Raw genomic sequence first — 26354 nt, forward strand, 5'->3', positions numbered from 1 at the left:
TTGTTGCTCATGTGGTATTGGTTGGAAAGAAAGATGGAACTTAGAGGATATGTGTTGGCTATAGAGATTTGATTGAAGCTACTATAAAGAACAAATTTTCTATACCAATTTTGGATGATCTACTGGATGAATTTGGAGGATCTAAGTCTTTTCTAAAATAGATCTTAGGTCTAGCTATTACCAACTGAGAATGGCCACTAAAGATACACCCAAGACTACTTTTAGAACACACTTAGGCCATTATGAGTATCTAGTCATGTCATTCGGTTTGTCAAATGCTCCTGCTATATTAAGGATGGTGAATTTTATGTTCCATTCCTTTCTTAGAAAGTTTGTGTTGCTATTCGTTGATGATATTCTGATTTATAGCAAAAGTTTGGAAGATCATTTGTGGCACCTAAAAGCTGTCTTTCAGAAGATATAGAGACATCAACTATTTTCCAAGAAAAGTAAATATTTCTTTGGAGTAAAAAGGATTGAGTACTTAAGCCACTTTATTATTGAAGAAGGTGTATCCACTGGTCTACAAAAAGTAAAATCTGTGAAGCAATGGCCACTACCAACAACCACTAAAAACATGAGAGGATTCTTGGGGTTGGCTGGGTACTATAAAAGGTTGATTCAAGGATTTGTTATGATATATAAGTCACTGACTAAACTCTCACACAAAGATAGCTTCAAATGGTCATCACAAGCTTCTAAGGCTTTTGAGAAGTTGAAGACAGCCTTGAAAATGCTCATGCATTGGCCTTACCTTTACATCACCAAAACCTTTATGGTGGAGATTGATAACAGTGGATATCGAATGAGCTTAATGTAACAAGCTCATCCTATAGCCTTCATCAAAAAAGCCTCGTCACGTAGATATGCTGCATTTTCAGTTTATGATAGGGAGTTGTTGGCCTTAGTTCATGCACTAACTAAATGGTCTAAATACTTATTGGGACATAATTTCATCATTAAAACAGACCATAGGGCATTCAAGTACATAATAGGGCAGAAGTTACGTTAATGTGGTTAACTAAATTGATGCCCTTTGATTACGTTATTGAATACAAAAAAGGAGTGGAGAATAAGGTTACTGATGCATTACCAAGATTATCAGGGGTTGAACTACTGGACTTGGTGATGTCCACAACTGATTTTGATTTATTCTAGGCTATAGTAGATAGTTGAACTTTTGATAAGGATCGAAAAGAACTCACTGGACAGTTGAACACCAACCCTACCACTCCTTCATAATTTACTTGGAATCACAATCAGTTGAGAAAAAAAGGTGGATTAGTGGTTGGAAAATTTTAGAATTTAAGAAATGATATCATTAGACTACAGCATTCTACTCCACAGGGTGGTCATTTTGGTGTAGATGTTATACTAAAAAGACTCCTAACTCTGTTCTATTGGAAAAGTATAAGAGCTGATGTGAAGGCCTTCATTCAAAGGTGTGATATTTGTCAAAGGAGTAAGGCAGACTTGGTAGCTTATCTTGGTATACTACAATCTCTGCCTATATCTGAGGTGGCGAGGTCTCAGATTAGAAGGGATTTTATATATGGCCTGCCAAAATTCAAGGGTCATGAGGTGATCTTGGTGGTTGTTGATAGGTTGAGCCAATATGCTCATTTTATGCCTCTGAAGCACCCATATACTACTCAGTCAGTCGCCAAAATATTTTTAAATGTAGCTGTCGGATTGCATGGGTTGCCTGATACTATAATAAGTGATAGAGATGCAGTATTTCTAAACTAATTTTGGTAGGAGTTGTTCTCATTACAAGGAGTCCAATTGAACACATCCACAGCATATCATCCTCAATATGATGGTTATACTGATATCTTAAGAGATGCTTGGAAACATATTTGAGGTGTTTTTGCACTAAAGACACTTCTTTTTTGGTATTCTTGTTTACCTATGACTGAAACCTATACAAAACCTCATATCATTCAGCCATTCAAACCACTCCATATGAGGCTCTATATGCTCGACATCCACCCTTGTACCTACCCTACTTACCTGATGAGTTTGCTTCTTTGAAGCAGACAACATTTTGATACACAGGGAACTGAAGTTACAGCTGCTCAAGCACCACTTGCATAAGGCTCAATTGAGGATGAAACAACAAGCTGACTCTCACTGAAGGGATAGAAATTTTTTAGTTGGGGATTGGGTATATCTCAAGGTATATCCCTACAAACAATCTGCCTTATCTTCACAACCATTCCACAAATTAGCTGCCAAATACTATGATCGATTCTACGTGGTTAAAGAGTTGGACCGGTTGCTTATACCTTACTTTTCCTCCCTTAGTAAAAATCCATCCTACAGTCCATATATCCCTCTTAAAAAAGTGCTATGAAGTGCCAGATCAAATTACTTACCCACTTACTACTAACATTGCTAGTCCACATTGTCCTAATAATGAATTTATATTGCAAAGAAGAATGGTGAAGAAGAAAAATAAAGTTGTTCACCATTACTAGTTAAGTGGAATGGTTTATCAGTAGATCATGTTACTTGGAAGTTCTTCAATGTTTTGAAAATAAGGTATCATCATTTTGATCCTTCTGGTCAAGGATTTTTTGCGGATGGGAGTATTGATACACATAATTCAGTCGACTGAGCCACAATTCAGTTGATTGATCCACATCAGCAGAAGTAGTTACAATCAGACAAAAAACATTTAGCATAGTGCCAGTCGGTAAGAGTTTAATTAGTTCAAATAACAGAAGTTATAATGTATTTCAATTCTCAATCGAGTAGTATAAATCATTATATTGATTTCTTAAAAAGGTAACGAGAAAAAGTATTACAAGTTTCCTATTATATTTCTTCTTCTTCAAATCTTCTTCTCTTCCATCTTTGAGTTGATAAACTTGAGTATACTCTATAGAACTCTTGTGCAGCTACTGAATTCTCGAATAACCATTCTTGAAATCAGTATTAGTAACAATTCAGATAATGGCGTGTAAATTGTGGTGTTGGCAAATTTGACTATCGCTTGCCAATTTATTTAGGCTACAATTGCTAAACCTACTCTTTAACCTAAAAAGTTGCTATTTGTTATTTGCAGTGGTATATATTTGTTAATTTCCCTGACAAAAAAAGTTATGTAGTGTGAAGTGGGCTTCCAAATATGGTTTACTCCTTCTAATTTTTTTCATGCCTATACACTATTTGAAATCTTATTACGAAAAATGTTCATATTTTGGTATTTACCCTACCTAAATATATTTTAGTTACAAATATATACAATCCACCTTAAAAGGCTCCTAATCAATTATCTGTGCCTTCAATCAAGGGATTTAGTTACACCTTTTTCAAACATTCGAAGACTAATCTTTCAGTTCTTTTCGTCTTCTCAGTTGAATATTATAATTAATTTCGATTCTGCTTTTCTTTTAATTTTTGCGCAATTTTTCTCCAGTTCTCTTCGCACTTCCCAATTTCATGGCTGAAATTAGTTACTAATGTCGTCCTTTTCTTCCTATTCTCTTTCATTTTCCCACTTTCTGCTCTACTTTGGAAAGTTATTACGAGTTCCCAAGTTTTTTTTACTCCAAGTGTTTATGCTAGGCCTTTGATTTTTACATAACATCTCTGTATGGAAATTCAGCGCTACATCCAGTTTAGCCAAGTATAGCAATTCTGAATCACGTAATCAAAACTGCTAGACTCTGGCACATTCCCTTTTCTCAACATAATGTCCATAAGATCTACTGATTTATCTACCTTCCGTGCTGACAAAGTCGCTTAATCAGATAATTTTAATCAATATTTTTCAGGAATGAGGCCTTTTAATAATTTGTTAAATATGACATTAGCTATAAAAGTCTTGATTTTTGCACATTTCAAGATGCTAGATATTTTTATTCTTATACATCTTAATCTGTCAAGAGAGACTAAAAAAGATTTTTAGATTTTTGAGCATAATTCCTTTTCTGCTACTTGAAATCATGGTACAACTCCTCATTTTTCAGTTTTTATTTTTTACTCAGATGTATTCTATGTCTTGAATATTTATGCTCCTGCAACTGTGAAAGAATTCGCTAACAAAAATTCAACTTTGGCACGAATTTTTAACTGCATTGCAAATAGGTTAGTCAAAGGTTAATGGTGCAAGGATACTCAGACGTTTGGACAATATTTGGTTGAAGTTAATGGAAAAAATAAAAGTATAAAAATATAATATATGCATAAGAATTATATATTATACAACTTATCTACAATTTATCTACAACTTTCATACATTATTTATAACAAGTCATATACAACTACAGTATCATACCACTTAAATACAATTTTTATACAATATATCTACAACTTATCCACAACTTTCACACATTATTTCTACCCAGTTATATACAACTACAATATCATACAACTTATTACAATATTTTTCAACTTTTATACAATATTTAAATAGAAAAAATATATACATATATATATATATAAACAACATAATACAATATTTCTACAACTTTACTACAATTTCTCCAGTATAATGTATGTCATGTCTTCTTATTGTTCTTCTTCGAGTTCCAATCTGAAATTCAGCCAAATTAAGTTTAATCTTCACCAAAACACCCTCAAAATTGAGATATAAACTCCAAACCATATTCCCAGTTTTTTGCAACCACACTCAATCCAAACAAATAATGATTTTTAAAAACCCAAATTCGAATTCAAAGCTTCAAAGCTTTTTAATGGTTGTCAATGGTGGAATTGCTGCTCTCTTTTCCTTAGCTTTACGTTACTGAAATTAGGGATTGAGAGATAGAGAGAGACGTAGAGAGAATCCCAATTCTTTGCAACAACACCCAATTCAAACAAATAATGTTTGTTGAAAACCAAAATTCGAATTCAAAGCTTCAAAGCTTTTTAATGGTTGTCAATGGTGGAATTGTTGCTCTCTTGTGCAAGACACATGGTGGAATTGCTGCTCTCTTGTGCAAGATGCGTGGGGGAGAGGAGTGAGATACGGAGAGAGAAACATGGAGGGAGTGAGATTTGTATGTTACAGTGATTGTAGGAATTGATTAATTATCCTTAAATCCCAAAAATATACATAATTGGTAATTTTGTATATAGAAGGTAATTAAAGAGAAACTTGAGCAGGGAGGGTAATAAAGTTTCCAATGGTCTATAGGTATGTAAAAATCCCTTACTCCTTTCCCAAAGTTAAGGTAAAAAAAGTTCTCATTATGTTCATTTCATCACCCGTCCATCCCCAACCAAATAATGATCAATGAATTTTAGCACGCCTGATGCCCTTGTACTTTCTATTAAAAAAGTATCCAAAGAAATCCTTTAAGGTGATATCTATATATTATATCTATATAAAAGAGGGAAATGAAAAGGTGAGGTGGTACTGTATTGGTCAAAATCTGACCGCTATGGCAGACCCATCTGAGATCCTGCCCAAGTGGCGAGATAGTGGACGACGACATGGTTTGCTCCCAACCCCGCGTTCACAAAACCCAACAAGTCAAAAAATAACACTCAGGGAACGACAAAGGTGGACGTGGTATGAAAGTGGGTTGACTCGAGCACGAGAACGCAATAAGGATTCCATGACTATATATAGGGAGGGAACCTTCCTAGACTGGGGGGGATTCTTCTCTTTCCCTTCCCTCTCCTCTGTAATCTTCTTAGCAAAAAGAAGACAAAGCAATCTCCAAAAAAATATGTAAAATGGTTACCTCCACCGATTAATGAGAGGAGAAATGAAAAGCATTAATAAGATTGATTGCCCCTATTTTGTCTTGTACATTATATTCTGATTTGCTTATAGATCTGGAGTTTATTACGTTTGACTAAGATTTACCTCTTCATCTTCTTCAATTTATTTAATCAAAAAAGTTTCGATATCTTTTGGGTCAAACAATTTGGTGCCGTCTGTGGGGATTTCTTAGTGAAAACTTCCTAGTCTCCTCCAGATCAAAAATCGAAAACATAATCACCCACCGAAACTAATGGTAAGCAAACCTCGCACGCCAACCCAGGTCATGATGCTATACACAAGGGAGCAGTTGCAACCAACATCGTCCCCTGCACGCCGGGCAGTCCACGAGCCACCCAAAATGAGCCTAGCCCACACAGGACAAAGGCACAAAAAGGAAGGGAAAGATAGATGAATACGATTACCGAATTCAGAAAACATCACCCCCATCAACCATTAAAATTCCAAGCAAAGCGAGCAACGCCACAGATCCACCTTCTGCTGTTTGCTCAAACAACAAGACAAGTATCGCACGGGCGAGCAAGCAAGGAAACATCCCAACTTAAGAATGGGGAATTACTACAAAACAATCAAAATATCGTCCACCAGACAAACCCAACTCCTAGGAAATGATACACCTTAAGTGATACCCCCTTTCCCTCACCAAGAAGGTGTCCCGAGAAAGCCCTCTCGGGGACCTAAAGACCGGACCGACAAGGGGAAGCTCCAACAGGTGCGTGAAACGAGTGTGAGCAAAGCAGCATCATTTTCTGCTCCCCAATACGAAATTCCCCGATGCAAATAAAATCAAGCAAAATGGGACTCCCGCAGAAGATACCTAACTCTCCAAAACATCGGGACTAACGACAGATTAATATTTCGACAAAAGTTCGAAATAATGCCCTAAATGCCAAGGGCCTTCGCCAAAAAGAAGATTTCGACTTCGATCGAACAATGACGGGTTAATATTTCGACGAAATTTCAAAATAACACCCTAAAGGCCAAGGGCCTTCGCCAAAAAGAAGGGTTCGACCTCGATCGAACAATGACAGGTGAATATTTTGATGAAAGTTCGAAATAACACCCTTAAAGGCCAGGGGCTTTCGCCAAAAAGAAGTGTTCGACCTCGATCGAACAACGGCGGGTGAATATTTCGACGAAAGTTCGAAATAACACCCTTAAAAACCAAGGGCCTTCGCCAAAAAGAAGCGTTCGAGCTCGATCGAACAGCGACGGGTTAATATTTTGACGAAAGTTCGAAATAACGCCCTTAAAGGCCAAGGGCCTTCGCCAAAAAAAAGAGTTCGACCCCGATCGAACAACGACAGGTTAATACTTCGACGAAAGTTCAAAATAACACCCTAAAGGCTAAGGGCCTTCGCCAAAAAGAAGAGTTCGACCTCGATCGAACAACGACGGGTGAATATTTCGACGAAAGTTCGAAATAACACCCTTAAAGGCCAAGGGCCTTCGCCAAAAAGAAGAGTCTGACCTCGATCGAACAATGATGGGTTAATATTTCGACGAAAGTTCGAAATAATACCCTAAAGGCCAAGGAACTTCACCAAAAAGAAGAGTTTGACCTCGATCAAACAACGGCGGGTGAATATTTCGACGAAAGTTCGGCATAACACCCTTAAAGTCCAAGGGCCTTCGCCAAAAAGAAGAGTTCGACTTTGATCGAACAACGACAAGTTAATATTTCGACAAAAGTTCGAAATAACATCCTAAAGGCCAAGGGCCTTCGCCATAAAGAAGAGTTCGACCTCGATCAAACAACGACGAGTTAATATTTCGACGAAAGTTCGAAATAACACCCTTAAAGGCCAAGGGCCTTCGCCAACAAGAAGAGTTCGACCTCGATCGAACAACGACGGGTGTATTTCGACGAAAGTTCAAAATAACACCCTTAAAGGCCAAGGGCCTTCGCCAAAAAGAAGAGTTCGACCCCGATCGAACAACGACGGGTTAATATTTCGATGAAAGTTCTAAATAACACCCTTAAGGCCAAGGGCCTTTGCCAAAAAGAAGAGTTCGACCTCGATCGAACAACAACGAGTTAATATTTTGACGAAAGTTCAAAATAACACCCTTAAAGGACAAGGGCCTTCTCCAAAAAGAAGACTTCGACCTCGGTCAAAATAACGACAGGTTAATATTTCGACAAAAGTTCGAAATAACACCCTAAAGGCCAAGGGCCCTCGCCAAAAAGAAGAGTTCGACCTCGATCGAACAACGAAGGGTTAATATTTCAACGAAAGTTCGAAATAACACCCTAAAGGCCAAGGACTTTTGCCAAAAAGAAGAGTTCGACCTCAATCGAACAACTACGGGTTAATATTTCAATGGAATATCAATATAACACCCTAAAGACCAAGGGCCTTCGCCAAAAAGAAAAGTTCGACCTCGATCAAACAATGATGGGTTAATATTTTGACGAAAGGTCAAAATAACACCCTAAAGGTCAAGGGCCATCGCCAAAAAGAAGAGTCTGACCTCGATCGAACAACGACGGGTTAATATTTCGAGGAAAGTTTGAAATAACACCCTAAAGGCCAAGGGCCTTCACCAAAAAGAAGAATTCGACCTCGATCGAACAACAACGGGTTAATATTTCGACGAAAGTTCGAAATAACACCCTTAAGGCCAAAGGACATCGCCAAAAAAAACTGTGACTCACGACGGGATATTACTTCGATGTAGGCTCGAAAGTAACATCCCTGTGGCTAAAGTCGCTATTAGAAATAGAATTGGATCTCTTTCGGGCTATGACATGATAGTACCTCGACATAAGCCCAAAAGCATCGTCCCATCGATCAAAGCCGTTATCAGGGTCCTATTCAACCCATGTGACATTAAATTCCCTAAGAGTCGAGAACTTCTCATACAGGAATCTACTACTTTGCACCAAAATTATGAAGAGCAAAATGGGAAAAGAAGTACAGAAAGCATATGACAATGGAAAATCCCTATTTACACAATGTTACTGCGCAAACAGCCGCAGATTACATACAGCTAAAATCAACGGAGTCCAAGAAAAAACAATAAACAACAACAACAAAAATAATAGACAAAGATAGCAATTCTTTCACTCGGCACCATCCCCAGGAAGTCCTCCTTTATCATCGCGCCCTCATCAGCTTTCGGTGTCGCAGAGTCATATCCACAGTTAACACGAGCTTCTCGTGTCTTCGCCTATGCTCCTTCATAAGCGGCCTCGGTAACATTGCCCGCCTTACACAAACTCTTATATATGTCCTACTGGGCTTCAGCATGAACCCAAAGCTCGTGCAAGTGGCAGAGAACAGTGGTGGAGGAAGATTCGACTTGAGCCAATAGTTGCTCCTTTTCGGCCTCCACAGCGGCGAACCGATCCCCCAAGGTCGATGCTTCCCGGTCAATCTCACCAATGCATTCCTCGAGCCTCGCCTCCCTTAGCGTGGTCGTCGCCCTCTCCGATTCCTGCTCGGATTGGAGGACGTGGATAGTGTTCTCCAGGGCCGCAACCCTTACCGAAGCCGAGGACCAGGAACTCTCGATTTTCTCTAACCCTGCAACCTTTCTCTCCAACTTTGCCAATTTTCCCATCCACTCCGCGCTCATCGCCTCGACCCGGATAAGGTTCTGATCCATCCCAGACTGCATTGACCTCAGCTTTCCCTGAAGATATTCACACTCTGCGGAAACCCCTTTGCCTAACTCAAGCTCCTCATCCTTCGCACGAAGTTGCTCCTCGAGCACGCTACTTCTGCGAATGGCCTCCATCAATTGTTGGTCCCTCTTCTCCAATTCCTCGCCAAAGGATCGAGCACCGGGGTTCTCCTTCAGCCGCTCGTGCATCTCACGGCACTTATTGTGATAGCACCGATATTTCTCTAACGTCTTCAGGAAAATCTTGGCCCAAATGTCAGCCCTACGAGCGCTCACAATCTCCAACATGTACGTCTGAAAATTGAAAAAATGGGTTAAGACCATATTGTCCAGAAAAATAAAAGGAACATGAAAGAAAGGCGAAACGTGCCCTTAAGCCCATAGCGGCCACTTCATGCATCAAGTCAATATCAGGAACGTTTCGAAGAGCCTCGTTCTCGGCAGCGAAACATAAAATGTCGAACTGCGGCACCAGATCCTCTGTGTCCCCCAAGAGATTAATATCCGATGAGATCTCAAGAATACGGGACGAGCTTCCTGCATGAACCACCGAGCGGGTAAGACCCTCTTCAAACATCCTAACATCATCAGGAGAAAGGTCAGATTCAGATTCGTAGTCATCGACCACGACACCCTTTCCCCTTCCAGCGGCCGAAGAAGAAGCATAACCAGGCACCGAGGATGAAGGCCCGTCCAAAACAGTAATAGCGACATCAGAAATCTGACCCCCCCATCACGGCAAGTTGTTGATCGATCAAAGCGGCAGAGATCTCCGTCGATGGGGCAGATACAACGACTGGTTGTGTCTCTATGGGCAGAGTGGTATCAATCCCCGCCTCAGTACCCCGTCAAAGGAAGGTCTTCCTCCAGATGTATCACGACCGAAGGGGTTGATTCGGACTCCACTCACCGCCTCTTGGATGGTCCCTCTCCCTCCTCGGCACGGGAGGATTCACCTGATGGATAAGCAACATGGGCTGGAATCTCAGTTTGAGGGGCGACCTTCGTGTGTACGGCCACAGCCGTAGATTCAACTAAAGCAGCCCTCGACGAAGGTCGAGTAGTAGATACTGAAGCAGGGCGAGCAGATGATATAGACAACGAAAAGCCAGTGGATGAGCCCTGGCTCTCTGCACTCTCCCTAACATCGATGAACATCACGTAAGAAATCGAGTAAAAAAGGAAAAGGGGAAAGAATAACCAACAAAAACAGTCTCTCACCAGTAAAGAGCTTGAGTCCATATCTCTCATAGAAGGACGACCATGTGCGGGTTCCCGCCATATGAGGAAAGATGGCGCTCACCCACTCGGGATACCGTCAACAGGTGTAGGGGTAGTTTCGCGCTATAAAAACATAAGCAGTTTAGTACTAACTAATGGAGAGAGGTCGGACATCACTCCGACAAAAAAGTATAGAGACTTACGTGCGAAGTTCCATTTCTTAGGGAACCCTGTAGGATCTGCCACAAGGTGCTCGGTCCGCACATAGAAGTAATTCTCATACAAGCGACGGTTGGATCTATCGTCCATCTTCACCACCAGACTCTTCAACCCTCGGTAACGCATGTGGATCATCGTTCCACGAATGAGTTGAGGGGTGAAGATATTGAGCATGTGCTCCAAAGTAATCTCACGACCCGCAAGCTCCGCAAACTTAAGCAGCATGAGGAGTAATTTGTACAGGTACGACAAAAGTTGAGCAGGACATACCTCGTAAAAACGGCAAAACTCTACCACCAGGAAAGGGAGAAGAAGTGTGTATCCTACAACAAATGGGTAGGCGTAGAACGCGCAATACCCTAGGCTGTCTAAGTGGACTATCTCGTTCCCCACCACCGGCAGTATTTTGACATAGCGAGGGATTCCCGACCTAGCCCTCATTTCTGCGATCCCCTCTTCATTTATAATAGAGGGAGCAGGTTCTGGATCCTCCCCAACGGGATTGTGGAAATCATTCCATGCTCTCCCAGGGCGAGGCAGGATCTCAGCCACCGAGGGGGCCTCCTCATCTTCCACCACTTCTGTTCCTCCAATGACCAAAACATCACTTTCCGGTGCCAGAATTAGGGCATGGAGGTCAGTACGAGAAGAATCGCCAGCCATTTGTCTCGATTTGATAAAACAAAGGAATAAAGAAAAGGAGAGATGAAAATTCTTGGCTAACCAGGGAAAATTAAAAAAATCCAATGTATCGAGAGAAAAGAAGATTCGCAAAGTTCTTTCGAGTAAAAGGCAAAGAAGTGTGTCCATCACATGGTGCATTCCTTCTATTTATTAGTGGCATAAATCCCTCAAGCACGAAACCCAAGAGTCGCCAATCGAATTTGATAGGGCATGAAACGGTTCAATCCCCTAGGAACGTGTGTTATAATGGCGGCAACCACGAACAACGTTTCAAGTTAAACAATGTTTCGGTTCCGAAACGGCTGCAACTGTCCACGGATATCGAAAGGGAGTTGTTGCGTCATTTGAAACCTAAAGATCGTACCCAAGGGGTAGGTAGTCAGATTTCTCTCAGATATGTATCAATCACAATCCGTCTGCCAGGCCCAACAAAGGATGACCCTGACAGACAGGGGGACTAACTGTATTGGTCAAAATCTGACCACTACGGTCGACCCATCCGAGATCCTGTCCAAGTGGCGAGACAGTGGACAACAACATGGTTTGCTCCCAACCCCGCATTCACAAAACCCAAAAAGTCAAAAAATAACACTCAGGGAACGATGAAGGCGGACGTGGTATGAAAGTGGGTTGACCCGAGAACGCAATAAGGATTCCATGATTATATATAGGGAGGGAACCTTCCTAGACTGGGGGGCTTCTTCTCTTTCCCTTCCCTCTCCTTTGTAATCTTCTAAGCAAAAAGAAGACAAAGCAATCTCCAAAAAATATGTAAAATGGTTACCTCTACCGATTAATGATAGGGGATATGAAAAGCATCAATAAGATTGATCGTCCCTATTTTTTCTTGTACATTATATTCTGATTTGCTTATAGATATGGAGTTTAGTACGTTTGACTAAGATTTACCTCTTCATCTTCTTCAATTGATTTAATCAAAAAGATTTCGATATCTTTTGGGTCAAACAGGTACCTCTTTTTGGCCAAGAAATCCACTTATCTTTTTTCTCTTTTTTTTTTGGACCTCCCCCCTTTATTCTTATCATTTTCATTCAGTTAAAATTATATTTTATCAAGAGGCCATAAATTCACTCTACTGAATTTTATGTACCGGTGCATCCTTTCTTAATTCCTTTATTTTTCTATTTATTTTATTGTAAGAAACGGGTCATGCAATACACAATTAAAGAGGACCACATTCATTTATGTATTTACTTTTAAGCCACTATTTAAAATGTCTTTAGGTTTTAGCCATTGCTTTAATAAACTTTAACAGCCCGGATGAAAATACGTTTCTGCTCATGTCCTTAACTTTTGAACTTAACTTCAGGACTACATGTCCTTAACTTTTGAACTTGTAACTGTAAGTTCAGGATCAAGTATCCTTAACTTTTGCGCTTGTTAGTCTAAGTTCAGGACCTATTATCCTTAACTTTTGGGCTTCTTAGCCTAAGTTCAGGTACTATTGTCCTTAACTTTTGAGCTTGTTAGTCTAAGTTCAGGACCTATTACCCTTAACTTTTGAACTTGTAACTGTAAGTTCAGGACCTATTGTCCTTAACTTTTGGGTTTCTTAGCCTAAGTTCAGGACCTATTGTCCTTAACTTTTGGGCTTCTTAGCCTAAATTCAGGACCTATTGTCCTTAACTTTTGAGCTTGTTAGTCTATGTTCAGGACTTCAGGACCAAGTGTCCTTAGCTCTTGAACTTGTAATTCTAAGTTCAGGACCAAGTGTCCTTAACTTTTGAACTTGGAACTCGAAGTTGAGGACCAAGTGTCCTTAACTTTTGAACTTGTAACTGTAAGTTCAGGATCCATAACGTAGCAGAAAACCAAACGTTATTTGTATTTTTTCACAATAAAAATAAAAATAATAATAATTGCAATTTATATATAAGATTGATGTCAAATTACACAACAGAAAGCTAATAACAAAAAGAAACAACTAAAAAAAATAATAGACTACAGAACCTTCATTTTCTCTTTCATGAAATATCTTCTAAAAGGCATTCATGGTGTTTTTTTCGAGACACAAACACATGAATTAAAAGACTTTATACAGAAGGAACTAATAAGTTATAATGCATTTAAGGATGTAAACTTAGAATAGCTTGGCTGAAGGGCGAGTTTAAGATCAGAGACATAGTCATGTGTTACTGAGAGAAAAAATGCACATAAAAGATTAAGAGAGAAGCACACATAGCCAGCCACTTCTATACAGAGAGAAGCGAGGGTTTGGGAAGAAAAGAAATGGAAGAAAGGGTAAAAATGTCTTTTCAAAATAATTTTAATAGAGTAGTGGCTATTTTTGCTCAACATTAGAATTGGTGGATAAAAAATAAACACCACCTTATTTAGTGGCTACCACACGCCATTTGCTTTATGTGAATCATTATAACTCTTCTTTTCATTTTCTCTTACTATAAATGAATGAAAATAACAGCGGCGTGGGGGATCATGCAGCCTCTATATCTTGCTCGTTGCTTTCCCTTAAAAGGCTCAAATAGGCTGAACGACACATTCTTTTCCGTTATAATATCACTTTGTATGTGTGAGCCTTGAACACCACTATATATGTACACCTACTCACCAAATAAAGATCTAGCATTTCATGGTACATCTTCATTTAGTATGTTTATGTTTTGAACCCAAGATACCATGGTCGTTAGCAGGAGTCGCAAACGAGCGGGTCAGGTTGGATATGGTTTGGGTTGAAAATGGGTAATGAAAAACGGATAAACTATCTGACCCGACCCATAATTAATACAAATAGAAAACGGGTTAACCGGCGGATAATATGGATAACCATATTATCCATGACTTCTTGAATATGATCACTTTTGGGAGAATTCCTAGTCTCCCAAACTTGGGGAATCCTCAATTTGAGGCTTCACAAATGTAAAAAGTTAAACCCATTAATTATCTATTGGTTATCCATTTTCTAAATGGATAATATGATTCTTATCCATATTTGACCCATTTTAAAAAGTTAATCATCCAACACATTTTTTAGTGGATAATATAGGTGGTTAACTGTTTTGTTTTAACCATTTTGCAACCCCTAGTCGTTAGTATGAGTAAAAAATTGGTGTAATTCTGCTTTGTCTGTATTCTTTTTTGGACAATGTATGAGGTGTATTTTTTTGAAAGTTATTGTGTTTCTGTTGGTCATTCAATCATCTCTGATGAGTAGCAATAGAAAAAGGTTGGGGCTCATGACTTGAGTGTCTATGGCTATGGGCCTATGGCCGAAGGATTTTCATTTCCTGCCTACAGGCTGCAAGTATTGCTTTTGAAATCTGGAAAATTATTGCTCGGCTATAATGTTACAATGTTTGATGATCGCGAAGATTACTTCTCTATTGGCTCTAATTTAACAATATCTGAGTTTAAAGGTAAGTATTTGGTCTGCACAAAATTAAAATTACATAATTGAAAGAACATATATTTTTATTTTTTTGTAACTAAAATTTATAGGTAAGAGAACTTGATTAGTATTGTGAATTATGTATGCCACAAGTACAAAATATATTTTATATACATATATACACACATATCATTCAAAAGATCCTGTGGAAGGAATTAATCCCTTCTCTTATATAATGTCTTATTGAATGGAAAAAACGATGTCGTAAAGAAAATGCAAGAACAAATGATGGAGAAAGGCATATCGTCATTAAGGGGTGAAAAAATAGGGGTTCGAGAAATTAAGAAGATGAGAATGGTGTTGCTCACTTATTTGCTTAAAACAAAAATATAGATGATATTCTTATGTGACTTTTGGTTTAGTATCTGAAAACTTAAGCTTTATAAAAGGCCTTTGGTTGAAGTTACTTAAGCTTTATAAAAGGCCTTTGGTTGAAGTTATAATTTGTTCTGTTTCGATTATCTTTTTAAAGGAACAAAAATAGATATACTAAATTAAAAGAGGCCTTTTTTGCACGGATAAATTTACTAGTTTATACAATAAACGAAGAGTCGTATATATGGAAGCATGCTGAAAACGACGATAAGTTCTCTCATACGATATGGCAAAGTATAACATGAAATGGGACTTCCCAACAAGGGACATATCAACAGTTCACTAAAAGTTTCCCCATAGAAGAGCTCACCCTTACTTTCAGTTACCTCTTCATGAGAAAGAAGATCACTAACCTATATCTAGGTAGCCTAAATCACACACATAGATGCATGGAGTCTTGCCTAATGCTTTATTGTTCTTCTATAACATAAATTGACAAAATAATATTACTGCTAAGTGAGAAGATTGCATTACGACTTAGAAAGCACAAGCCTCTACCGTCTTACTTTGTACAATTTCATAACTAAACACTTGTATTACCTATGCATTGTATGTGGCATTGGATACGTCATTGGAGCACCAGGAACAACTGCCCCAGGATGTGGAGGCCGGACACCATATGCCATATGTGTTGATGGTGGAAGATTCACTGGCGTGCCAACTGCAGAAACAAAGGGTCCTCCTATTGGTTGTCCAATGCTTGTTGCTCCATATATACCAACGCCAGGAGGAGCAGCTGATGCAGGTGTTGGTTGTTTGCTAGAACTTCCTGCAGCAGAACCATTTGATTGGCCAGTAATCGGACCTTGAGGCACTGAAACTTCTCCAGTGTTAACACTGGTAATGTCATGTATGCTTGACCGTCTCCTGTCCCTATTCATAGAATTTAAACGTATGAAGTATTTTTGAGCATGACTGGCCACTTGTGTAGGAGTACGCGTCACAACAAAATTTCGTGAAATACTTCGCCAATCACCTTTCCCGTATTTGTCCAAACCAAGAAGGAACAATCTGTTTTCAGAACCATGAAGATAAAGGCAATTATGAGATCAATTGCTACTTCTGCTTCAAACACAAGAGTTAGCTTCAACAGACACAAATAGCACAGCAGTAAAAAAAGACAAGAAAGAAAACATAGCCTTTCAGATTAATGCACCACTTTTCAACTTTGTCATAGAGCACATTGCACACAAGAAAGCTCACCAAGCATCGCATGAAAGAATGTATTTTTCAGGTAAACTAGGAAAGGATATAGATTGACATAAAAATTGAAATTTTGTTCAGTGGTTCTCAAAAAGCAAAAATATCATTGAGAATATATATTTTCACTTCCAGTCAAGAACTCCCATGTCTAGAAGATGAAAGTGGCAGAATGAGGATGTTGAGATGGATGTGCGGGCACACCAGGCTGGATAAGATTAGGAATCAAGTTATTTAAGACAAGGTGGGAGTGGCTCCGGTGAAGGACAAGATGTGGGAAGCGAGACTTAGATGGTTCGAGCATGTGAAGAGAAGAGGTGTCGATGCCCCAGTAAAAAGGTGTGAGAGGTTGGTCGTCAAGGGCCTAAGGAGAGGTAGGGGTAGATCGAAGAAGTATTGGGGAGAGGTGATTAGGCAATACATGGTGATGCTCCAGCTCACAGAGAACATGACCCTTTATAGGAAGATGTGAAGGTCGAGAATTAGAATAGAAGGTTAGATAGCCGAGCGTCTTCTTCATACCAGCAGTTCTAGTGCACTATTTAGTGCTAGTCTTGTATTCTTGTTCTCAGATTCCTGTTATTATCGGTTGATTCTTGCACTTCGGTTTTCTGATTGCCTTGCTGGTAACGCTGCTTATTGTTATTTCCTGCTTTTACCTTTCTTGAGCCTTTTATCCATTTTACTTTTGTATTTTTTCTGACGTCTACCAGAAATAACTTTTCTACTTTCTCAAGGTAGGGGTAAAGGACTGCGTACACATTACCTTCCCCAAACCCCACATGTGGGATTTTGCTGTATGTGTTGTTTTGTTTGTTTGTTTTCCAGAATTCTTTTCGATTAGTTCTATCAAATACACTTCTCGTCCTGTTATTGCATAGATCTATCCAGTACAACTTTTTCATGTTATTCCAGATAACAAGGCAAAAACAAAGGAAGATGAAGACTGAGATCAAAGTTAAAAAAATATAAAGCCAGATTAATAGGTCAACATACTTATAGGTTGGAGTTCAGTTGCGAGAGTAATAAACTAACCCTGGCCGAGCTGGAACAACTGCACCAAACTTAGCAATTGATTGATTAGAATATATTTCATTTTCAAACTGGTTTGGCTCCGGTCAATTCAGTTCAATTATCTTCTTAAAGCAACCCTAACCTAATAATCTGGATCAAATAAGTCATATTAGTTGAGAGAAAAGAGGCTAAACCTAATGATCACATCATACTTGATCCTTGCAACCAACGATTCTGAATTTTCTGATTGCACAAACAAGATCAAGTTTCAGGCAGTTAAGAGTCAGGAATCGGACTAAAAAGAGACCTGACAAAGTATTGGCTTGATAAACTGGAACTATCTCCCAGAGGAGATACAATCGTATACTATAATATCTTTTGAAATAGGAACAATTTTGTGGATTGCAACTACATAATACAATATAAGCTCAGACCACTGAGAAAACAAACGCCACTTATGTATCACATTACCAACAGGAACATCAAAATAACAGATAATCTACTTAAGTAGGCAAAATCATCTCTCGTTAATCTAAGTAGGCAAAATCATCTCTCGTCTTTGAGAACCAAGTCTATACATTATATAATAACTAGTGGTAATATGATCATAAAAAATACTTACTCTCTTCTGCATAGATACTAATGTTAGTGCAGGTGGCTTGAACAACAACAACAACAATAAAATCACTGTAATTCCACAAGTGTGGTCTGGGAGGGTAGTGTGTGCGCAGACCTTACCCTTACCTTTAAGAAGGTAGAGAGGTTGTTTCCGGTAGACCCTCGGCTTAGGAATGGTAAAAGGAAGGGCAACAACAAGTACACCAATCAGAAAACCGAAGCAAAGATACAAAACAAACACTAGGTACTGCAATCAGAAAGCCGAAACGAAAGCAACAAATAATAACAGAAGTCAAGGAATACGAGAATACTCAAATGACACTAAGTCAAGTACTAAAGTTACTGTTACAGACACGGACAGGCTCGGCTACCTAACCTTTTACCTTTATTCTCAACCTCCATACCTTCCTATCCATGGTCATGCCCTCAGTAAGCTGGAGCAAAGTCATATCTTGCCTAATCACCTCTCCCCAATACTTTTCGGCCTGCCTCTACCTCTCTTTGGGCCCTCTAGGGCCAACCTCGCACACCTCTTCATCGGTGCATCTATGCCTCCTCTTCACATGCCCGAACCATCTAAATCTCGCCTCCCGCATCTTGTCCTCCATAGGGGCCACACCAACATTATCCCGAATAACTTCATTTCTAATTTTATCTAATCAGGTATGCCCGCACATCCATCTTAACATCCTTGTTTCAGTCACCTTCATCTTTTGGATGTGGGAGTTTTTGACTGGCCAACACTTCGCCCCATACAACATAGTGGGTCTGACCACTGCTCTATAGAACTTATCTTTTAAGTTTTGGTGGCACATTCTTATCACACAAAACACCGGAAGTGAGCCTCCATTTCATCCATTCCGCCGCAATACGATATGTAGCATCCTCGTCGATCTCTCCATTCCCTTGTATAACTGACCCAAGGTATTTAAAATTTTCTCCTAGGGATGACTTGAGAATCAAGTCTCACGTCTTCGTCCACTGCTTAAGTCGCACGGCTGAACTTGCACTCCGAGTACTCTATCTTGGTCCTGCTCAACATGAAACCTTTAGACTCCAGGGTCTTCCTCCAAACCTCTAACCTCTCATTAACACTGCCTCGCGTCTCGTCAATCAGTACAATGTCATATGCAAATAATATGCACCACGGCACCTCCTCTTGAATGTGGTGCGTTAATGCATCGATCCCCAAGGCAAATAGAAATGGGCTGAGGGCTGACCCCTGGTGCAACCCCATCATAACTAGGAAGTGTTCCGAGTCCCTTCCCACTGTCCTCACTCGAGTCCTAGCTCCATCATACATGTCCTTAATAGCCCTAATGTATGCAACAAGAATACCTCTAGCCTCCAAACATTTTCACATAACCTCCCTTGGCACTTTATCGTAAGCTTCTCTAAGTTGATGAACATCATATGTAAATCTCTCTCTTCCTATACTGATCTATCAGCCTCCTAACAAGATGAATAGCTTTCGTAGTCGAACTTCTCGGCATAAATCCGAACTGGTTTTCAGAAATAGTCACAATCCTCATCAACCTTAGCTTTACCACCCTCTCCTAAACTTTCATAGTGTGGCTTAGTAACTTGATTTCCCGGTAGTTGTTGCAACTTTGGATATCACCCTTATTCTTATACAACGGGGCCATCGTACTCCATCTCCATTCTTCGGGCATAGTGCAGGTGGCTTGAATTGGGAATATTTATGGAGTGCAAAGACAATAGAGTGTTTTCTATTTCTGTCTTAGATGAAAATCTATATCTATTAAACAAATAAACAGATAATTAAGCACTTTATATAGTGGAACACCACAAATGTTTCTTACAAGCTAGACATACATTTTACAAGGTTCTTTGAACAATTTCTATGTTAAAATGGTCATCAGTGGCGAAATAATTAGTTGCAGGAATATGTTTGAACTTTTTCCTGTTGGTGATTGAAGAAACACGTTAGATCCCTTATTCACAAAGGTTCTCTCTATAAACTACTTTTCTACATCACTACAATAACCCAAAGGATAACAAGGCCACCACTACCTCCTCCTGAGTTGATGACAGCTTAATCAACTCACCTAGTTGCCCATGAAAGCCATACCAAGTCATATGTCCATACTCTTATGTTTTTTCTCCGGAAACAAAGAAAGTCTGCTCTCCCTTCATGGACCAAAACTTAGATTCGACCCCCCTATATTGCAACTAATTCTTTTTAACTAACATTTATCTTTGGTGATTGTTATCCTTATTGTTTTTACCCTTCCATCTTTTCCCATCTCTGTGGTTAATATGAAATTCAAATGTTTCTAATTCTCTCATCCACTTCTTGTTGTTACACGGGCTTTCAATGATATTATTGCTTTCTCCCTTTTGTTCTTTCAATTTGTTGGAATAGTAGCAGAGCTTCACCTCGAAACATGGGAATTGAGCCCCCAGTCGTCTGCTTAGCATCATTACGTTTTCTTCATCTAATAATATGATACCTTTGCTTCACATTTGGTGAAGATGGATTACACTATTCGCTTGCATTTTCCTATTCTTAGATTTCTGTTATCACTTGTTGTTTCTTTCGCTTCGGTTTTCTGATTGCACTACTTGGTGTTAGTCTTATATTTTAGCTTCGGTTTTCTAATTGGTTTGCTTGTTGTTGCTGCTTTCTTTTATCTTTCCTGAGCCGAGGGTCTACCGGAAACGGCCTCTCTGGCTTCTTAAAGATAGGAGTAAGTTTTGTGTACACACTACCCTCCCCAGACCCCACATGTGGGATTATACAGGGTTTGTTGTTGTTGTTGGCATTATACCATTCTTCCTCCATCCAAGGCAAGAGGTATTCTTTAGGGATGTGTTCTAAGGAATCATCACCTCATTCCAAAACAGTCACCTCTTGTATGGCTGCAATCTCTAAAATGTTAGTCGGAACCAACTTCAGTTCTTTCTCCTTTGTCAAATCATTTGGGCGGGCCTCTTTAGAAAAGGCTACATTATAAACTACTTGTAACTTCGAGAAATCGAGCTTCTTAACCATTTTTTCAAAGGCCTCAATGTCTACACCTACTAGATTCAGGAACAAAAGAATAGCCAAAGTGGGCCGTAGTTTCATTAAAAAGCATATCGAGTTACCCCAATATATGCACTTTGCTCGCCAACTGTTTTTTCCATTCAACGAGATCTGAACTGGACTAGACAAAGACGGTCTAGCGGTGTGCAATTGGATTTGGGTCTCGTCCTCTTTTACCGGATACATTGCACCCCTTGAATCCTCCACGTCATCCTTTGAAAATTTGTCGAGCGATTTAAATTTTGAACCATGTAAAGATCGAACATGTGTCTCCTAACCCACATAACAAAAGAGCTCTCATTTCATACTATCAAATTCCTAGCTCTCTAATTTTCCAATCACCTTGACATCTTCTGCAACCCAAGCACACATAGGGAGTAGATTCTACCTTATACCATCCCAATTTCCAATTTCAGACAAGCATAAATGTGGTTGTCCCTCCATTTCACACAAATTTGATCCGACCTGAGATATTTCACACGAATTCAATCCTACCTGAAATGACATTATTTGGTGCATTGCTTAATTTAATAAAATCACCGCAAAAATCATCGATTGCTCGATAAACCTTTTTCGACCAAAGATGTAATTATAGCCCTAGAAGCCTAATCCAAGTGTACTCAGGTTTCACATCTTCTCTGGGGCATCCAATGACCGATAACCACCAATGTAGCATGAGTATTCCCCGTCTAAAATACCACTTTCCTACCAATCCTCAGTTTCCTCTCTTGATGGAAACTCAAATTCAGACATGTGTCGTTCGTGTTAGAGATTTGGATGTGTCAAATTTTTTCATGCTTCTGCCCTTCTATTTTTAAGTCAAAATTTTCATTACTGAACACAAGTCAAGTGTCAAAGGTATGTACAAGTTGTGTATTTAACTACAATACACCATGGTATTCTATCTTTATACCAAAAATATAAATACACGAAAAAGATCTACAGTACTTTCTACATCATTCTCACTATTTTGAGACAATCTTATATTTCTTACATTCCATAAGCATCAAAGAAAAAGGGTTGTTTGGCCCACTTCTTGATTTTCGAGCATTCTGGAATTTTGTTACCTCGGCTCAAAAGAAGCCACCCAAGGAATTACTAAGGAAATTCCTTCTTGTATTCAAGGACTCCTCCTCTATCAATAAACTTCTTTTTTTCCCATAAAGTTCTATCAGGAAACATCTCTATTTTGCAGCAATTCCTCTTCACCTTCACCTTTGTAATGGTTTACTGGATCCATCTTGATGCAATGCTGTCAAATGAAGAGAACTAGCGCCTACTAAATAAAGGAAAGTGATGAAACTCCCATTGTTAGATTTATTTTCCCAATTGCTAAAGTCTGGAGCACAAAATATTAATCCATCTAGCATGACTTTTTCCATCTCCAACATATCTCTCCACAGCCCCCTTTAAGCCAGGTGAAAGTTCTGACATACCTGCTATAGCATGTGTGGACAAAGTCATAACTTCCCAATGAAGTTCTTGTTTCTCTCATACATTTGTATCAGCGAGCCTTGTCGAAATACCTCTTGCCTAAATATCTCAATCAGCTTTTATGAGTTTCCAGCAACAAAAGATGTTCTCTTTTCCTTCATCTTCAAAGTGTACTGGTTCTATTCAATCACGTTTCATGTCGCCATACACTAGGCTTAAGTCATTGAACAATTAATATGAAACTCACTGTACTTGTCACCAGAAATTGGTCGAAGTTCTGTCTAAACAGGGGTTTAAAGAGAAGTCATACATTATATTTCATCTCTCTTGATAAAGGATGAGAATTTTTAGAAGGTTCAAATTTTTATTTGTATTCATCAAGAAAGAAATTAGAAGGTACTATGACTAGATTATTCGCTGCTAGAGGTTGGGGGGTTGAGCAGACACAAAATGCGGAGTTCTGCAGGACTTAGGCAAGAGATAGAGCAATACTTCTGATACATGGGATACGCTATAAAACATGGACAAGTACAATAAATGCTTTAAAGATGGACAAAAAGCAGCAACTGAGAACACTCAAGTGAGACACACAGATTAATTAAATTATGAATAACTTAAACCAATTAGAACTGGAGAGCAAGAAAAGAGTAAGGTGGTGTTTGCGCCAAAAATTTAAAACACTTGGTTTGCAAAAAAATATCAACTTTTGCGGAAGCTTCTTTTCAACCAAATGCCAAGAAATAAAAACTTTGCTGTTTCTGGAAAAGCTGAAGAACTTTTCTTTCTTGATGTTTTGGTTGAACAGCAGTTATTGCAAAAATTGAATTATTTTTGTTGAAATTCTTTTTCAAATATCTGAAGCAAACGCCACCAATCTCTTTCCTACATGCACTTAAGAGGATAAGTAATTCCCGTACAAGCTCACTTCAATGGCACATGTTAGCCAATGCAATTACAATAGTGTCGCTCATTTGGGAGGTTTAGAAGCAAAGGAACAGATAGAAGGACAGATCACAAGGTTGTATCCTTTTCTTTTTGATATGGCAAACACCCCTTCCGAGGAGTCAATAGGCCCTCTACCGCTTTGCTTCATTGGTTACTCGAACCCTTTGATCTCAAAGTTGTGGGAGTGTGGAAGGTTACTATTAATATCTTGAGACTACATATCCTAATAGAACTAGTTTGAGCTATGAGTCCTCCATTAGTATGCATTGACGAAGAAATAAAGGGGCTGTTTTTCAGGGTTTTCCTAGAATTCTGCAAAGATTAGGAGTATTTCATCCGCTCATGATCAGCTTACTGTTCGTCAATAATAGGATCATTAGGCTGACCAGATTTTGACAAAATCATTTTGCATACAAAGTAGAAAATCACTGAGGAAGCACTCAAGCACATCTGTCTTCCTGGCTAAACGACGAGAGCCACAATAAATAGGCCCTTTTAAGATAATTTCACCTTCAATATAGTTTTACTCATAGATACCCATCATATCTTAATTCACTCATTTAACCGGTAAATACATGATTACACTGGCTTCAGATAAACTTTGCTGTAAGCCACTAACTGTACACTCCACATGAACTTATCTCACAAAATTTGTCAGTGCTGCCCTATTCTCTCTTATTTAAAGTCAACCAAGTGGCATCCACATTTCTCTTTAGCATAAATAAACATGCTAAATGGGACACCTGCATTCAACATTATTTCATGCTTCTTATGGAAAACGTAGCTTCACAAACAATAAATTAGAAAATATTACCAAAGCAAGTGAGGAATGAAAGTCAATATACTCTCTGTGCTTTGATCTTACCTGACACAAGAACCAGAGACCTACTTAGAATAGGCTTTTTTTCTGTTATCTAATACTCTTCCAATATTTGATATTTGATATTTTATATTTGATGACCAAGAAATCCATCTGGGGTTAACCCTTAAGACCAACCCATTATTTGATATTTTACACCATATCTGATAAACATTCTGTCATCTACAATTGTCTGACAGTAAATTACTTCTAAAAATCAACAAAGCATACGCTCAAGCCAAAAGGTGTTCATTTTTTCATATTCTATGTACGAGGGGAAGCAACTCAACCCAGCTAGAGAAAATTTAGTGAAAAAGGTATCAGAACATTCCGCCTTGCCAAGGAAAATAAGCTTGAATTGCCATGATAATTCAGATGATATTATATTGGTTCAAATAAAAAAGATATTCATTTATAACTACTACCATCAATTCTTCCAACTGTTGTGGAGGTTGTGAGTTAACTCCATTCAGAATTTCAGCAACAAATTCATGAAGATATTTTGTACAGTAAGCTTAAGAGAAAAACAACAGATCTGTTTGGTGCAATACAGTTACTTATGGTCAGCAGCCACGTTCAGATGCCAAAACAGAAACAGTGAGGACCTTCGCTCACGCTTGCCAAAGAAGATGTCAGAAGCATTTGCAAAGAAAGATATACACTGAATATTTCCGGTGCAAATTGATCAACCTTGAGCTCGGGATTAAAGTGAAAGAGTTCCAGTGTAGCGTTTTAATCACAGAAGTGGAAGCATCTTGTAATCATTTATATGGATATACTTGAATAAACATAAGGTAACACAGGGATAATATGTAATAGTGGATAACATTAATGGCTATGTAAACTTTGAAGATATGTAAGCTTGAATTTTTTATGTAGAGAGTAGAAAAGACTTGTACATATAAAGAAATGGCTACACACCTATGTTCATCCTCTGTCCATGCAATACCTTTGCGACGCTCCTGATCCGCCCTGGTAGACTTACCTCCATGATTTGATTCACCATTTGAATTCCCACTCTTCTTTCCTATTCCTTCATCAGCACCATGGCTTGTAGAACTGTCGGAAGAAGAGTTATAACAAGGTAAAGGAACACAGCCAGACTCGATCCTGCTAACATCATCTAGTAAGAGGTCGTAGTGATGCTTAACCTCTTTTAAGGTTTTCCCAGGAACATCAGACGCAATTTTCTCCCACCTATCCGGAGAATCCTCAGGATAAGTTGCCAAGGCATTCTCAAATGCTTTATCCTGCTCTCTACTCCATATGGAGCTACTTGACTCATCTATTGTCATCTACCCTTGTTAGTTGAGCTTATACGCAGAAAAGAAACAGACACAACTGAATCTGAACAAGTTCTCAACAGTCCCCCAAAAAAGCTTGAACAATTAGAGCTTTGCGGAAATTGGGATCTGAATTATTGCCTCAGCAAGATATACAATACACCAATTTGAGTATCAGAAGAGAGATATAGAGCAGGCCAATGAGCTCAATGAGAACAGAAACAAAGGGAGTCCAAAAATAGCCAAACAAACTGAAAAGCAGAGAGATGCTAATGGATGCAAATGGTGGTTTCCTTCACCAAATCAAGAATTGGACACTTGTGGATTGCTGACCATAGTGATGAAGAAACGAGGGACCCTAGTTTAGTTAGAACATGAGAAATATCTGAAAGTCATAAAAGCAAAAGATGCAATATAGTAGAGAAAATAGACAACTTTAATTACTGACGGTGATTCCAATTCCATGGTAATTAGGACTAATTTACCATGAAAAGTGACTACCATGATTAATCCAAACATACCCAAGAAAGACCCAGAAGACCATATTTGGATAGCAACAGTATTCCAATTGCCACTTATTAATCCCTGCGATGACCCAACGGCCAAAATTCCCTTCTTGATAACAACAGCACTGGTCCACAACTAAAAGCATTTCG

The 26354-nt window shown here is 38.9% G+C and overlaps 1 protein-coding gene across 1 annotated transcript; it reads right to left on the reverse strand.

Annotated features, from left to right (window-relative positions):
• Nucleotides 1-15480: 15480 nt before the first annotated feature.
• LOC107785112 (transcription factor SRM1-like) lies at nucleotides 15481-26094 on the reverse strand. Its single transcript, XM_016606339.2, has 2 exons — nucleotides 25337-26094; nucleotides 15481-16307 (listed from the first exon to the last, which is right to left on the reverse strand). The coding sequence occupies exons 1-2, from the start codon at nucleotides 25708-25710 to the stop codon at nucleotides 15833-15835; spliced, it is 849 nt and encodes a 282-aa protein (XP_016461825.1). The 5' UTR covers nucleotides 25711-26094; the 3' UTR covers nucleotides 15481-15832.
• Nucleotides 26095-26354: the final 260 nt, after the last annotated feature.

The sequence above is a fragment of the Nicotiana tabacum genome, chromosome 16 (genome assembly GCF_000715075.1).
Source record: "Nicotiana tabacum cultivar K326 chromosome 16, ASM71507v2, whole genome shotgun sequence".
Taxonomy (NCBI): Eukaryota; Viridiplantae; Streptophyta; class Magnoliopsida; order Solanales; family Solanaceae; genus Nicotiana; species Nicotiana tabacum.